This window comes from Pelodiscus sinensis, chromosome 1 (genome assembly GCF_052426305.1).
Source record: "Pelodiscus sinensis isolate ZL-2025 chromosome 1, ASM5242630v1, whole genome shotgun sequence".
Classification (NCBI taxonomy): Eukaryota; Metazoa; Chordata; order Testudines; family Trionychidae; genus Pelodiscus; species Pelodiscus sinensis.
Genome location: NC_143052.1, coordinates 340,035,430 through 340,051,643, shown reverse-complemented (window position 1 = coordinate 340,051,643; position 16,214 = coordinate 340,035,430). Strand labels below are relative to the sequence as shown.

Genomic DNA, 16,214 nt, shown 5'->3' with positions numbered 1-16,214 from the left:
TGCAACTTTAAGAGGAGACAGGAACTATAGAGGCCTGATTAATTTGGACGAAGTGTCCGCCAGGGCACCCGTGTTATTTCCTGGAGGCCTCTTCTCTTATAATAAAAAAACAAAAACAAAAAAACACCACCCTCCTCTCTGTCCACACACCTTTTTCTGAAAGAGCTCTTTTGAAAAAAGGCTTCTTCCTCGTAGAGGATTACCAACACCGGGAAAACCTCTCTGTCCTTTCAATTTACTTTTGGAAGAATATGATTGCAGTGTGGCTGTAATGCAGGTTTTGTCGGAAAAACGGCTGTTTTTCTGACAAAAATCTATAATGTAGACATATTCACAGACAAAGCTGAAGTGGGTAAATCAAACACATATATAAAATGACCAGAGCTTGTTTACAGCATCATGTAAACAGTATATTGTCTCCAACTCAGAACAGCATAGATAAAGCTTACTCTGCCTCCATAAACCACATCAGGAAAAAAGAACATTACAAGCTTTAAAGGTTTCTGGCAGTTCAAATGCTTTAGTCTTTCCACTACCAACAGGGCTCTTGCATTTAAGGAATCATCAAATGTATTTTCTTTACTGACCTGGACCTTTAACTGCAGCTGTTTCTTTACATGGGCTTCTTGCCAACTTGCAAGCACCAACACTCACCAAGTCTCAGCAAAGTTGATCCTTTTTCAGGCCATGTTTAATCTGATTCTTCCATTCAATTACAGAACTCTGATCTAGGATATTGTAAACCTCCGACCAGAGCAGCCACAGATGTCTGCTACATTCTGTTGGCAGACCGGCTTCAGATGTTTCTTTTTGAGAAGCTTATTTAAGCCTTACAATGACAAATATTTTGTACAATATGGTTTTCGTTAGAGACTGTGGCAGCGGAGCAAAAGCAATAAGGGCCAAATTTTTAAAGATATTTAGGCACTTAGTGGGATTTTCACAAAGGACTTTAGGTACCTAAAATTCACGGATTTCAGTGGGTGATAGGTGCCTAAATGCATTTGAAAATCTCACCAAGTGCATAAATCATGAATACCTTTAAAAATCTGGCCCTAAGCAGCTATCCTCCCCAATTTGCCACTCTGAATCAGCTAGCAGAACAGCCTAACGTTTATTTTTAAATAATAGTATATTAGAAGATAGAGAGAGAGAAAACTGACAGCAAAGACCAGACAAGTTCAGCTATATAAAAGATAGAGATTTCAAACTTCTTCTCTGTCATCAATTGATGGTCAAAGATGAAACTGCAGAGGCTGAACTGCCATAAGAAAAAGAGCACAATTTGCTACTTGTACATCCCTCTAGCCACACAAAAGTCACTTTCAAAGGCTGAATTGAGCTGCTGTAGCCATTTTCCAAGATCTACCTTAAAGTAAAACAAAAAGAAGCCTCTTTGCTTATTTAGGTGCCAGGATAATTAAAAGCAAACATGCTTCTCCCAGACACATTATACTTTGTACATCAAGTTATTTAATTTTTTATTATGACAATTTACATGTCATATTTATATGAAAGAAACAACAGTAGATATTATAACAAAACATTATGAAAGAAAAAGTTACACAATTAGGCCTATAAGCTATAAAATGGCTTCAGGCCTAGCTTATACACAAAGAGTTCTGACCAGACTGTAGTGAGAGACAACAATGAACATTTCATTAACAAAAATATTGGCACCAGCCTTAACATTTTTTTACTTCATTTACAAGGAATACAGTATTTAAACAGTTGTGTACTGCAAATCTAAAAACATCAGCAGTTATTAAACTGCAGTTAACCCCTTTGAGCACTGAGACCACCACAACTTTAGTTTTAAAGTTTTTAATGTATTAGGTTTTACATGCAGGTGAAATTACTGGTGGGAAACATAACAGTGAAAGCATCACCCAATTTATGTGCAACAGGATTTACACTTCCAGTTTTTTAAAAACATATTTTCCCCCCTCCACACACAGACACAACACATACAGTGTATGTGCCCTATAGTCCACTCTCCTCAAAATGTAGCAAGTCATGATTTCAGAGAAAGATTTAAAAATCAAGGTTCGGGACTCAAGCAAAGCATTGGTTAAGCTCTACAAAGAACTGCTAAGCTTTTGGAAATTTACCATGTCACCTCTTAAGAAAAAGATAAAACAAAAATGAGGCCATCAGTGAATTTGAGAAACTTTAAGGAACTGTAGGTTTCTTTGCAAACATTCAAACAGCACATGTAAGCATATCTTTAAGTTTAAGAGACCGTATTTGGGAGTTTTGACCTAATTCTCACATTGGAGTATTGGAACAACCATTCTGCTAGCAACTAAACTGTACTACACTTACTGGAACTGTGGATAGAGACATGGACATCAGGTATAAACACACAAAGCGTGCCCATTCGACAGCCATTATACACTAAAATAGTGACATTACATTTTTCAAATCTGTCAACTAGCATATTATAAAAGAGGGCTGTGAAACAAGAAATTAACAATCAATGGCATTTAAAAAATTAATGCAAGTTAGGGTAAAATACTATTTTAATGAATGTACTGTAAGAATAAGACAATATAATGAGTATAAAATTAAAAGCAAAAGATTTTATTTCCTTTTCTACTACATTAACTTTAGTAGCAGGACCTTATACTCATCTCGCTAATAAATGGTGTGCCAGCACTAGGTTAATTACAGCTTTCAATAAAAGAGCTTTTTCCCTTTAGAAAGATTTGTTAAATTCTGAGAGTCAAGGTGAGGTAGTACCTTTCATTCAGTCAACTGCTGTTGGTAGAAGGTACACACTTTCAAGCTATGCAGAGCTCTTCTTCAGGTCTGGAGATGGAACCAGTGTGCCTGAGCTAAAATGTGGAACTTTTGACTTGTATTTAGATACTGTGCCTCCTTCCCCAGACATAGCCAAGAGTTCTGTGTAGTTTGAAAGCTTGTACCTTCCATCAATAGAAGTTGGTCCAATAAGAGATATTACCTCACCCAAAATTTCTCATATCCTGGGACCAACATGATTGCAACTTGTTATGTCTTAATAGGCTAAGGTAAATATTACAAATCAGTGTAGTTGCTTGGGTCATAAGGATAAGCATGCACAGTGGCCTCCATCAGATTGTGCCAAAGCCAAGCCATGTTATAATATTTAATGTATTGCTCCAAAAAACCCACATCCACACCTGCCCTCCAACACTCATTCATTCCTTGTAGGAAACCACCTTTGCAAACACACAGATTTTTATGCAGCTGTGGGGATAGGTCAAGAGGGTGTCAGCCTCAGTCTCTTAAAGGGGCACAGTCAATTTGAAATCTAGTCAATTTGTAAAGAGTGAATTACAAGTTGTTTCAGCACCGTGCTTGTCTGAACCCACTTCTGCAAAAGGTCATGATTTTTTTCTTCCTGCTCTGCACTACCATTTGAATGATCCACTCAGCACAACGGGGGAAACAATTTCTGACTAGCCCTGGGAACCAGTGAGGCTGACTATACACAAAGTGCTATCCAGTGCACAAAGTAAAAAATTGGAAAAAACAGAGCAACACTTTCCCTCTCTGATTTCTCAGCTCTACTTAGTAACCTTTGGGGTTATTTGTAGCAATCACAGACATATATACAGCCACAAGTACCATTATTAAGCAATGTGTATCCTCTGCCTGTATTCCCTGAGTTTCTACTGCTCATGAGAACAGGTTCAGGGTGCAAGCAGTTAGATTGCTAAAAATCAAAGTTGTCAGACTTTTTATACTTGTAATTGTGTCTGGAGTCTTTATACTACATTCTCAATTGTAAAAAACCTATTACCTACTTTACAGTGTTCAATTCTTTCCTTCAGAAACTGTACATAACTTAAGTGTTGTTCTATGCAATATAAATCTTTTGGAATGTACAAATAAGTTAAATTACTCTCAAGCTTTGGGTAAGTATTCAATTCCCAAGCAAGTTGGTTTTCTGTTGTTTGGTGTTCCGTTATTCAAACAGGCAGTTATGCTGATGCTATAATAAAGAGCTTAATAGATGACAATTTTCAAAAGGAACTAATGATTTTTAGGGTCTCAATTTTTGGTTGTCCAATGGGAGACATCTCCAAGGCGCCTTATTTTCCATGAGTGAGCGTTCTGCTGTTTCTCAAAAAGTGCACTGCTTTAATATGTCTCAGACTGGATACCCAAACATGAAAGCATCCATAATCATTAGCTATTTTTGAAAAATTAGGTCCGTACATATTGCAAACATTAGTTCAACTAAAATGAAGGCCTCTCTACTCACTCTGTGTTTCCTGAATTCCAAACCAGTTAAAAGCAACATTCCACCCCTAACTCAGGTGAAGGGTGAAAGACAAAAGCTAAGACTGGCAGCTAGGAGTTCCTATGATGCGTCAAGAATTATAGGCCTAATCCTACACATCTTTATTCATTAGAGCAGTCTTAATGATTTTCATAGATGCACTTCTGTGTAAGGACTTGCAGATCAGGGCTATTTAACATGAACTTTCTTTCTTTTCCCTTCCATCCAGTATATTTTTCTTCAGTAAAGATATGCATCCGCTTAAATGATTTAATATTTATTTATATACAACTTTTAAAGGTTTTATTTACCCAATGGGCCAGAAGTGTTCTTCTTAAGTAAATATGCCTGTAGGATGCATCCTGTGCATTAAAATCTACAATACAAACCTGTGGACAGTAGTCACTGCACATGTGCCACAATCACTTTTTTGAGGCTTAAAGGTTGCCATTTTGAGCCAGGTGACACAAATATCTTGCTCAGACCATTTTGGAGCTAGCATTACTGCCAAATACGATCTAATTATTGTACACAAAGGGGATTTTAAAAACCCAAGTGCCTTTACCTTGTTTACTTTTAAGAAAGCTAGTTTGTGAAAGTGTGTGACTGGAAGCAATGTTTAAATATTACTGTTGAGCCAAGTCTTCAAACCAAAGAGCTCTCAGTGTCAAATTAGAAATGTCTGAAAACAGAGATCTGTTTGGACACCCTGACTTTTAGAATTATTGAATTACTATAGCATTTGGATATCCACACAGTTCAAGAGCCTAAGACAAATTAGAACAAATGGACTACCATACGAAGTTTTTTTTCTTTTATGAACATTCATGTTGCCTTGAAGAGCAACTGAACACCTTAAACCAAAGGGATAATCTTAAAAAAGGTGACTATCTTATAAACATACAATATGGGGTAAAAAAAAAAATCACTCTTCCTCTGAAGTGCAATTAAAATGCAGAAGCCTTTAGATAGAGAAAAGAGGTGTTTGTGTGTTCATATAATTTAATGTGCACAACTCTGAATAAACTATCAAAACTCAAAGAGTTCACTGTTTAGTATTGATCTTCCTGTATTTGTAATTAAAGAGACAAACTGTCTACTATATCTGTTTTTTTAAAAACCAGGAATACACTCGTTTAGAAGAATCAAAGATGACAAAAACAACCATGTTGAAGTTCTTACTATATTACAGGCTTGTTAATGTAATCCATCACATCCATTTAAGTGTGAAGTGTATTTACTGTACACTTATGATACCAATGCTCATGCAAATGGTTAGCAAGCCAGCTAATGTCCCTCTTCTCTTTGTGAAAGGAATTAGAAATTTCCATCCCTCATTTTACTCCCTAAACTTGTAGTTTCCTCCTTTTTCCGATCCTGCTTAAAATCTGAACTGCACTTAATTGACTTTCTTCCCAATGGGTTCTGTAGTAACTAATGTTCAACTTAAAAATCTGCAATATAACATTTAGTCACAACCTGATGAGTAGCTGCTTGTGCGATCAAATCCTTACCTACAGGACTGCTATCTGCTTATTCTTTTCCAGCTGAAACATTTATGTTAAATAACCCAAGGCCTGTCTCCATTTTGTTTCTAAAATTATTTGATCTTTTGCTTATTGACTTTAGCAACATCTGAAGATTGGTATTCATTGTGAACATTGACATAATCCAAAAACATCGCTCTTCATTCCTAACCAAAATTACAGTAGAACACAATCTGTGAATGACTCCAAATGAACTGGAGGATATTTCTGTAGTGTGGACTAATGAAAACAGTCTTCCCATTTGACTAGGGGGTCACCTGGGCTCTTATCAAGAAGTGCCATTTTCCAAATAAGATACTACACATTTCCCATCAAGCAGAGTATCTTCAAACTAGGGATTGGGAAGAGGCTGAAAATATATGTCCTCTCTTTGGGCCAAATGATGCAGTCCTTACTCAGATAGGGTTCCCATTGATATAAAAGGGAGCTTTGCCTGTGTAAGGGCTTCAGGCTTGGAATCTTTGGGATGACCTTAACATCAGAAATGACTTTTTCTTAATCAAATAGAAAGTGAATTGACAAAACTGACATACAGGAAGTAATGCTCTGTAGCAGTGTCAAAGTCACGGATGTATTTATAGAACTGACGGTACCTGGATTATATATTCCAGTCTTCTGACTGGGCTTTATGACGTTGTTTGCTTTTACATCATTCCCACAATTAAGACATAATATTTGATTGTGTCCACGATTGGTGTATTCACTACTTCCAACTCTTTTGTATTTTTCTTACATTGAATTTAATTGCCCATTAAATGTCTATAATTTAGAGTTGATGCTGCAGCAAGAGTGTTTGCTATAGCACTTTCCAGATACTAAAAGGCTAAGACAGACAGTAAAAGGGTTATGGCACTGTCCAAACAAAACAGAAGTCCTGGCTGTACAGAGTATTGCTATATGTGTTTCAGACAGCTTGCATTGCAAATATTAAAAATGCACAACAATTACTAACACTGAAAAATGGGAGCCACGTGTCACTAATTTTAAACACAAGTATATTAGAAATGTAGCAGCACTACACTGATGTATCACCTAAGCAAAAGAAAAAAACACCTATAGTAGCTTAAAATGCTACATATACTTTTAAGAACACTTTCTAAACTTTTGTGGCTGTTTGCACTACCCTGTTTAAACATCTGTTAATGAAACCTGTTATCTATCAATTGACATGGCAGAAATTATTTTTTTTAAATTCAAATGGAATAAACTCATTTGGAAAGAATGAATTCTTTCTCATATTTTAAGTCACAAACCTTGATTACCATAGCAAATGATGACTGTGTCCTAACCTTTTGCATCTTTGATAGTTCTAGTTTTATACATGAGGATATATGAACTGCTAGAATCCCAATGAAATTACATTAATGCAGTCGATTCTACAGAACTTACATGGATGGTTGGGGGAGGGAGGGCGGAAGGGGAGGGAAACAAGAATAAAGATTTTCAAGGCCAAAAGGTATGGTTTTTTGGATCTAGGTTTTCTAGAGAGGTATTTAGTAAAGGCCTAATGCCAGCTTTATTACAGTGAAACAGAAGTGCTTAACTACTGACTGACTAGTCAATACGACCTGGAGGAGCTGGGGGTGAGGGTAGGAAGGAGAATTAACTCCATGGTGCCAGCAGCAAATTTGGTGCATCCATTGCCGGCAATGGACAGAACACCAGGGGAGAAAAATCCAAATCTCAGCACAAAAGGATTAATAGATGTGACCGTATCAGATTTCAACATTTGGCAGCTATGTTTTAGTTATGGGCTATAATGTATAAACTTTACAATCTGCATCTTAATTAACAGCGAAGAGAAAACTGAGTGCTACCTGAAATAAACTTCAGCTTCACTGTCTATTATGTGCCAAATAAACAGTTATAAAATCTGTATACTCAAGCTAAAGTACATGCCACTCAAAGTAATGAGATGTTGTCTTGGCATCTAGCATTTTATCCCAGAAATACTGCCCTCTTGAAATCAGTTGGTCACATGACAACTATTCAAATGTATTTTAAGAAAATTCTAATGGCCAAAGGCCAACACTACATTCAAAACCTGCTAATACATCCAGGCAAATAAGTAAATCAAAACAGAAACACACAAATCCAAAACAGAAAACCTCCAAAAAGAAAACTGCTCCATTTGTTTACTTCAATTTGAAGTAGATATTAGGGGCATGAATGGACCAGTCAAGGTTTATTTGAAAATCCCTCCATCATCAGATGTGCTGAAATTCTGTGGTCGATGCAGTATGTACAAACATATTCCTTTCAAAATACTCTGATAGATGGTTTCAAACTCAAAGGGCCAGGAAGTTACTTTATACAGTTCTGGCATCTGTGAAATTTTACAGCATTCACGTGGTATCATCCAATTTACAAACTAATTTCACACCAAGATTTCCCTCCCACCAGATACTGTACATTAAAGGCCATCTGATGAAATATTCATAAAAAACTGTTTTATAAATTCATTGGTAGTATATTTCAACTGTCAAAACTTCATTACAGTACACTTCACTGTACAAACACTTTAAAGGATGTTTATCAGGAAACTCTGCAAACCAAAATGGATACTAGAGTTCTTGTTTATTGTACTTTCTGGGCCTTTTTATTTACTGTGGTTATCTCCAGTCTTAAATCAAACTGCTTTCATGAAGATGGCTACTAAAATGAGCTATGTATGTTAACCTACAACTCACAAAATGCAACAGTAGAGACATTAATTTTTAAACTGTTAAATTGTAATCTAAGTTGTGAACATTTAAATATAATATATATCTCATATGAAAAAGCTAAAGCACAAGTGCTTCTGCACACACGCCCTCATTCCCACCTCCCCCTTCCCCTGCCCTAGTTACGTTTTGGGCCCTGACTGATTTGGAATGCTTTCATAGGCCACACATTTCGACAAATTTGTTTTCTTTCAGGAAATATAAAGTCAAAAATATACAAATCTCTTGTTGTTATAAGGTTTTTGTGAATGAAATTACCCAGGACCATGGACATGGAAGGAGAGAAAAAAATGAATAGGGAATTTACAGCAATTTATCTTCAAAGTTCAAAACTGGTCACTTCACAGAAAGACTACAGAACTGGTGAAATTCTTGCTTCTAAAAAGTGATACTGTAGTGGAGAGTCTTCTAGGAAAAATAAAACAGCTTTTAATAACTGGCCCGCTGGTATGAGCTACCGTGGAATAAATTAGCACAAAAATGGAAGAAAGTCTTATAACTGTTCACTGTTACAGACATAATCAACAAGGTCAGTCACTCTCAAAAGTTCATCCTCCTCTTCCTCTGGCCCTGCTACTTCCTGACCACCCCCTGTCCCATTGGGTGCCAGACTGGCATTGGCTGTGCTGTCCTTGGGGGCTTGAGTCTTCTCACTTGGTTTACCAATCAAGGTCTCAATAGTTTTACCTGGGCTCTGTCCATTGGTGGAAGGCAAGTCCACTAGGCTGTAGTCCAACGGGCTTTCTACTTTCCCTACGTTATCAAAGTCATCTTCATCATCACTTTCTATCCGGTAGCACGACTTCTTGGTGCTGTCATGAGGAACATGGGGTGCTGACGGCTTATTTGCAGGTGCAGGCTTTTTTACATCTTTGTTCGCATTGTCACAGTTATCTTCATCGTCTGTTTCAATTCGATTCAGCCGTTTTCGGACGGGTCTTCCCTCCTCTGGTTTGTCCCCTTCCTCTTCTCCTTCTGAGTATTCATCTGTACTTCGGCTACGTTTTTGAATAGACCGCTTTGAATCCTTTGCTGGTTCATCATCTTCAGAGTTCTTGGACATGTAGCTCTCTGGAATGAGGAACAGACTTAAAATGGTTAGCAAAATCTGATGGCAGACAAAACTTTAACAATTTTCTGCCGAAAAGGACCTGGGGATTACAGTGGATGAGAAGCTGGATCTAGGTCAACAGTGTGCCATTGTTGCGAAGAAATCTAAAGGCATATTGGGCTGTATTAGTAGGAGCATTGCCAGCAGATCAAGGGAAGTGATTATTCCCTTTTATTCCGCACTGCTGAGGCCATGCCTTGAGTATTGCATGCAGTTTTCGGCCCACCACGACAGAAAGAATGTGGAAGGGGATTTGATAGCAGCCTTCAACTACCTGAAGGGGGGTTCCAAAATGGATAGAGCCCGGCTGTTCTCAATGGTGACAGATGACAGAACAAGAAGTAATGGTCTTGAGTTGCAGTGTGGGAAGTCTAGGTTAAAACTATTAGGAAAAACGATTTCACTAGGAGTGTCATGAAGCACTGAGATGGTTTATTTAGGGTCGGGAGGAATCATTATCCATAGAGGCTTTCAAGGCCCAGCTTCACAAAGCCCTGACTGGAATGATTTAGCTGCATTTGGTCCTGCTTTGAACAGGAGGCTGAACTAAATCATGTTCAGAGGTCTCTTCCAATACTAATCCTCTATGGGTCTATGAATTGCTCTTTATACTTTACCTTTTATCCCTCTCTTCTGAAATGCCAATCCTTTCTCTGTCTCACACTCTCCTGCCCTTTCCCTCTCATCACAAAGTTAGTGTTTAATTTATCTATTTTTTTCCAAAACCTGTGCTAATGACACTTTAATTTGGGACAGATTCCTCAGGTTTATCAACTAAAAAGAATGGCTCAGGTTTGGGACTCTGCCTCACATCCTCAACCATGAAGACTGATGCACTTAGGAAGGAACAATCAGTTCCATACATACAAGATGGGAAGCGACTGTCTAGGAAGGAGCCTAGCGGAAAGGGATCTAGGGGTCATAGTGGACCACAAGTTGAATATGAGTCAACAGTGTGATGCTGTTGCAAAAAAAGCAAATATGATTCTAGGTTGTATCAATACGTGTGTTGTAAGCAAAACTCGTGAAGTCATTCTGCCGCTCTACTCTGCACTAGTTAGGCCTCAGCTGGAGTACTGTGTCCAGTTCTGGGCGCCACATTTCAAGAAAGATGTGGAGAAATTGGAAAGGGTACAGAGAAGAGCGACAAGAATGATTAAAGGTTTAGAGAACATGACCTATGAAACCAGGCTTCATGAACTGGGCTTGTTTAGTTTGGAAAAAAGAAATTAAGGGGGGACATGATAGTGGTTTTCAAATATCTAAAAGGGTGTCACAAGGAGGAAGGAGAAAATTTGTTCCTCTTGGTTTCTGAGGACAGGACAAGGAGTAATGGGCTTAAAGTGCAGCAGGGGAGGTTTAGATTGGACATTAGGAAAAAATTCCTAACTGTCAGGGTGGTCAACTATTGGAATAAATTGCCAAGGGAGGTGGTGGAATCTCCCTCTCTGGAGATATTTAAGAACAGGTTAGATAGACATCTGTCAGGGATGGTGTAGACGGAGCTTGGTCCTGCCTTGAGGGCGGGGGGCTGGACTCGATGACCTCTTGAGGTCCCTTCCAGTCCTATTATTCTATGATTCTATGAAATAATTCATTTAGTTTCTCAGCCACAGTCTTATCATCCTGGCGGCAGAGGAGGAGGAAGGGAGAGGAGGGGGTCAATCTCCCAAAGGTGCTGGACCACAGAGATCCAACCTGTACATAATGACCAACTACAGCTACTAATTAAATGGCTTAACTATTTACAGAAAGACAGTCTGAAGACTATTAAGAAGATGACTTGCCAAAACAAAAGCAAACGTGGGTTCCGGCTAACCGTCATAGGTGGTAAGAAGGAACTGAGATGGCAGAGCCCTAAAAACAGCACCACAGAAGCATGACTCCAGAGGGTGCCTAAGCCAACCCGATGGGTACTGTTAGGGGAAAAACCTTCTGGCTAACTAATTAGGTGTGCATGCACCAAATGCACATCCCTGATTGGAACTGACATGAGTAAGAACTCAAACAACCAATCTTGCCAAGCAAACCTAATTTCCTTCACTGAAAGGGTTACTGACTTAATGGATACTGGGAAGCAGAAAACATGGTATAATCTTGACTTTAGAAGGCTTATGTCCCACATGACAGTCTCATTAGCAACCCAGAGGAATTTGGGCTTGATGAAATCACTATAGAAGTGGGTGTACAACAGGATTAAAGACTGTACTCTGTGTAGTTATCAATGGTTTGCTGTCAACTCTCAGAATGTATCTAATGGGGCCCCACAGCTCTGTTCTCAGTCTGATATTATTCATTTTTTTCATTAATGACTGCAACAATTAAGTGTAGAGAACGCTTTGCAAAAGATCCCTAACTGAGAGGGGTTGCAAGCTCTTTGGATGACAGGATTAGGGCTTGAAACAGCCTTAACAAATTAGAGAATTATGATGAAATCAACATGAAATGTACTAAAAAGATAAGGGCAATGTACTTCACTTAGAAAAGAAAAAACAAATCCACAACTACAAAATGAGGAACAACTGGATAAGTGGGTGCAATGCTGAAAAGGATCTGGATGTTAAAGTAGATAAATTGAATTGAGTCAACAACCTGATGCAAAAAAGACCAATATCATTCCAATGTGTATTAGCAGGAGTGTCATATGAAAGACATGGAAAGTAACTAGTAATAGAGATGTAGCCGTGTTAGTCTGGTTTAGCTGAAACAAAAGACAGGACTATGCAGCACTTTAAAGACTAACAAGATGGTTTATTAGGTGATGAGCTTTTGTGGGCCAGACCCACTTCCTCAGATCAAATTGTGGAAGAAAATTGGCATGACCATGTATACCAAAGGGATACAATCAAAAAAAGTGAACACATATAAAAAGGACAAATCAAATTTCAGAACAGAGGGGGGATGAGGGAGGGAAGTTAATGTCTTTGAGCTAATGATATAAGAGGTGATAATTGGGGAAGCTATCTTTGTAATGGGTAAGATAATTAAGCATGAACGACTGGGCCTCAACAAAGATGCTAATTATCTTACCCATTACAAAGATAGCTTCCCCAATTATCACCTCTAATATCGTTAGCTCACAGACATTAACCTCCCCCCCTCATCCCCGCTCTATTCTGAAATTTGATTTGTCCTTTTTATATGTGTTCACTTTTTTTGATTGTATCCCTTTGGTATATATGGTCATGCCAATTTTCTTCCACAATTTGATCTGAGGAAGTGGGTCTGGCCCACAAAAGCTCATCACCTAATAACCATCTTGTTAGTCTTTAAAGTGCGGCATAGTCCTGTCTTTTGTTTCATGGAAAATAACTGTCCTGCTCTACTTGGTACTGGTGAGGTCCCAGTTGGAGCACTGTGTTCAGATCTGGGTGCCAGTTAAAATCCTGATCTATGAAGAAAGTTTAAAAGAAACTGGACATGGTTAGGCAGGTGAGAAGATGACAAATGTGGGACCTGATAACAGTCTACAAATAGGATGGTGATCAATTCTTCTCTATGTCTACTGAAGGTAGGACAAATAGTAATGGGCTTAATCTGCAGCAAGACTTAGATATTAGGAAACAATTTTTAATTATAAAAGTAGTTAAACTCTGGAACAGGCTACCAGATGAGGTTGTGGAAGCCCCATTACTGGAGGTTTTTATGAAGAGGTTGGAAAAACACCTGTTCAGGTTGGTTTAGGTTTATTTGGCCCTGCCTCAGCACAGGGAACTTGACCTCTCAAGATCTCTTCTTCTAGCTCTACATTTCTATAATTTTATTAAAAGTTTACATGCAAATACATGGATATTTAGTAGGGAACAGAACAAAATTACCCAATTTAGATACAACCAGGACACCAGCATTAACTCCCTGACTCTTACAAAAGGATCTTTAATTATCACAAAGGTCAGGATTTTGTGACTTCTCAATTGAAACATGCAAAATACTCCTGTCTTCCAGAATAATTGCATTTCCTACTTTGGAATCTCAATGTTTCCCTACCTAGTAGAGTAATTTCACACCAGGAAGTCAGGATAAGGGAATGCAGAGAGAGTTTGACAAATAACTGTAGCAATGGCTTGTTATATCAAGTGGTAAGTTGCATCACAAGGATGTATTTAGAGTTTGGAAAATACTGAGGATCTCAGGAAAAAATCCTCTGTGCATCTCACACTAACCTCCACTCTCACGTTTACTTTCTACCCATATTTCTCTCTTTGCACTATCACTCACACATTAGCTCCTGCAAACGGTGGAGTGCTCTTTTTTACCTTCACTGTCTGAACTGGGAAGCCTGCGTTTATGAAGTCGTCTTAGCTCCTTTCCATATCGAACACTTTTCTGTGAGGCATCACTTTCTGAATCCTCCTTATAGTTAACCTGTCTTTTCTGATTCCGCCTTGATCTTCTCCTCCTAGTTTCCAGATAATCATCATCACTGTAATCTGTGTAGTCACCACTTTCTGCAAAGAAGAAAACAGCCATGTGTTTTAGACTGTTAACATGAAAATGCACAGACCCACCATCACATTTCCAAAAGGTATGTGCAACCTTGAACCAACAAAATCAACTACTCTTCAGTCAAAGGAACACCTCAAGCATTATGCCTCTAATGGGAACGTTATCATCTTGACCAGATACAGCTTCAAACTACTCCACTGGCTCCCCATTCATTTCCAGCATGAAATTGCATCTATTTTTAAAATTCACGTATGGACTTGACCAGCTACCCTAACAAACCTCTCCCACCACTCCTCTAGCACTGGTTTCCTTTTATCCTTCTATACAATCTTACCTCTGCCTGTGTGAAACATGCTTCTCCTCTACAGCGCCAGCCAACTGGAACAACCTGCTTGAATCTGAATTGATTATATAATTTCATTTCAATCTCCACTGGAAAATAGCTCTCCTGACCAGTTTTTATTCAACTCTAATTTTATTTTATTCAAGCATTTTTAGACAATGTGCATGAAAGACACTGACAGAATAGCAGTGGTTAAAAATGAAGTGGGTAAACAATTCCTGAAAAGAAAAGTGGCTAAACTTTGTATACCTGAGTTTACCCTTGACCATTCTGCTGTAGTTGTAAAGTGCTGACTTGAAAACAATCAATCTGTAACAAGAAATCAATCCTATAGGTTTCAAAGCTGCAGCTACAAGTTTGGTCAGAATACCAGACGAGAGTCTTTATAATTACCAACCCCACACTCATTCCTAGTTCTTTGGTGCACCAGTCTTCTGGAGACCTAGTACCCTATTAGGATCCAGTTAAGTGTTGGGTAATCAGTGGCCTACACGCAGTTTGCCTGTGGTAGTCCCGGTGGGCCGCTAGACACCTTATTTACCTGAGCATTTGCAAGTGTGACCATTCGCAGCTCCTGTTGGCCATGGTTCACAGTTCACAGCTAATGGAGCTGTGGGAAGCAGTGCAGGCTGGGCTACTACCTTCTGCAGCTTCCATTGGCATGGAACAATGGACCATAGCCAATGAGAGTGTGAGTGGCCATACCTGAGGTAAATAAAGTTTCTGGAAGCCAGCTAGGGGCCACTGCCCTGGTTTAGCCTGTCAGCCACTTTTTCCAACTGAAAATAACTGTGGTAGCTGGGTGCCATTTAACTACTTTTTCTTTGAACCATGTCAGAACCATTAGTCCATAGTGATAATGCTGCATTTTCATTCACAACACAAGATGCCCTATTATGTTATTAACTGAAATGACAAACTAAAACTGCTGCCTTTTACCACAGAAACATTAAGAAAAAGGCAAGAACAACTCAACAGAGAGCTCAATAAGATACCTCAGAGCTCTGGAGAAGAAAAAAAAATAAAGCAATGGTCCATGTTTGTTATTTCTTTAGATCCAACATCATGCAAGACAGGCTCCCTGGAAAAGGAGCTTGTGGGCATAAGGGAAGGAACACACAGTTCGAGCAATCACCCTTTTTGGAGGAGACAGAGAGAGGGGAGGAGCAGAGGGATGAGAGACATGCACTGTCTTGGGGAAAGGAACAGGACAGAATATCTCAAAGACTGAGATGCTTTATTTGTCCACAAAACCGAAGAATACTAGTCAGCAGCAGAGCAAGCTTCTCCAACATCGAGCTGCCATGGAGGGATCACGTCCAGAGATTAGAAGGAAATTCCACTTTCAGGCACACTGAGCCATTGGCCTCTCTGCCTCTTGTTAACAAGAGCCTCAGTGCATACACTCTATTAGGGTAGAATTTTTTGTGATGAACACGTCCACTAGGAACTAAACACAAACTGCTCCCAAATATTCAGCTGCATTAGTGTGTAATAACTTCAGATCCTTTAGCTTCTGCATCAGTTGCTCACATATTTTCATTAATCACAGACTAACACCATTTCCATTATGACTCTGTGTGTGTGTTCAGACTCAAACCATTTCTCTCTTAAAGTCGTTGTTGGTCCCTTAGTGGCCTGCAGAAAAGGAAGACAGCTTACAGAACAATCATTTTAAGCTCATACACCTTTCTTAATTAGCCCAAACATAACTCACACTGGAGACAAGCCCTTCAACAATAACCCATTTCAGTCTGCAGAAGCTCAGTTGACT

At 38.8% G+C, this 16,214-nt stretch overlaps 1 protein-coding gene across 4 annotated transcripts in view; it reads right to left on the bottom strand.

Annotated features, from left to right (window-relative positions):
* Window positions 1-1,464: 1,464 nt before the first annotated feature.
* The window catches only part of RSF1 (remodeling and spacing factor 1), a 110,975-nt gene continuing 96,225 nt past the window's right edge, over window positions 1,465-16,214 (bottom strand). For 3 of the 4 annotated variants that reach the window (XM_075919499.2, XM_075919498.2, XM_089775775.1), the window contains exons 15-16: window positions 13,908-14,099; window positions 1,465-9,611 (exon numbers count right to left, since the gene is read on the bottom strand). In XM_075919499.2, the coding sequence (XP_075775614.2) occupies window positions 9,034-9,611; window positions 13,908-14,099 (770 nt within the window). In that variant the 3' untranslated portion in view covers window positions 1,465-9,033. Of the gene's footprint in view, window positions 9,612-13,907; window positions 14,100-14,448; window positions 16,079-16,214 lie in introns of those variants that run through there. The other variant, XM_089775776.1, reaches the window with a different exon arrangement.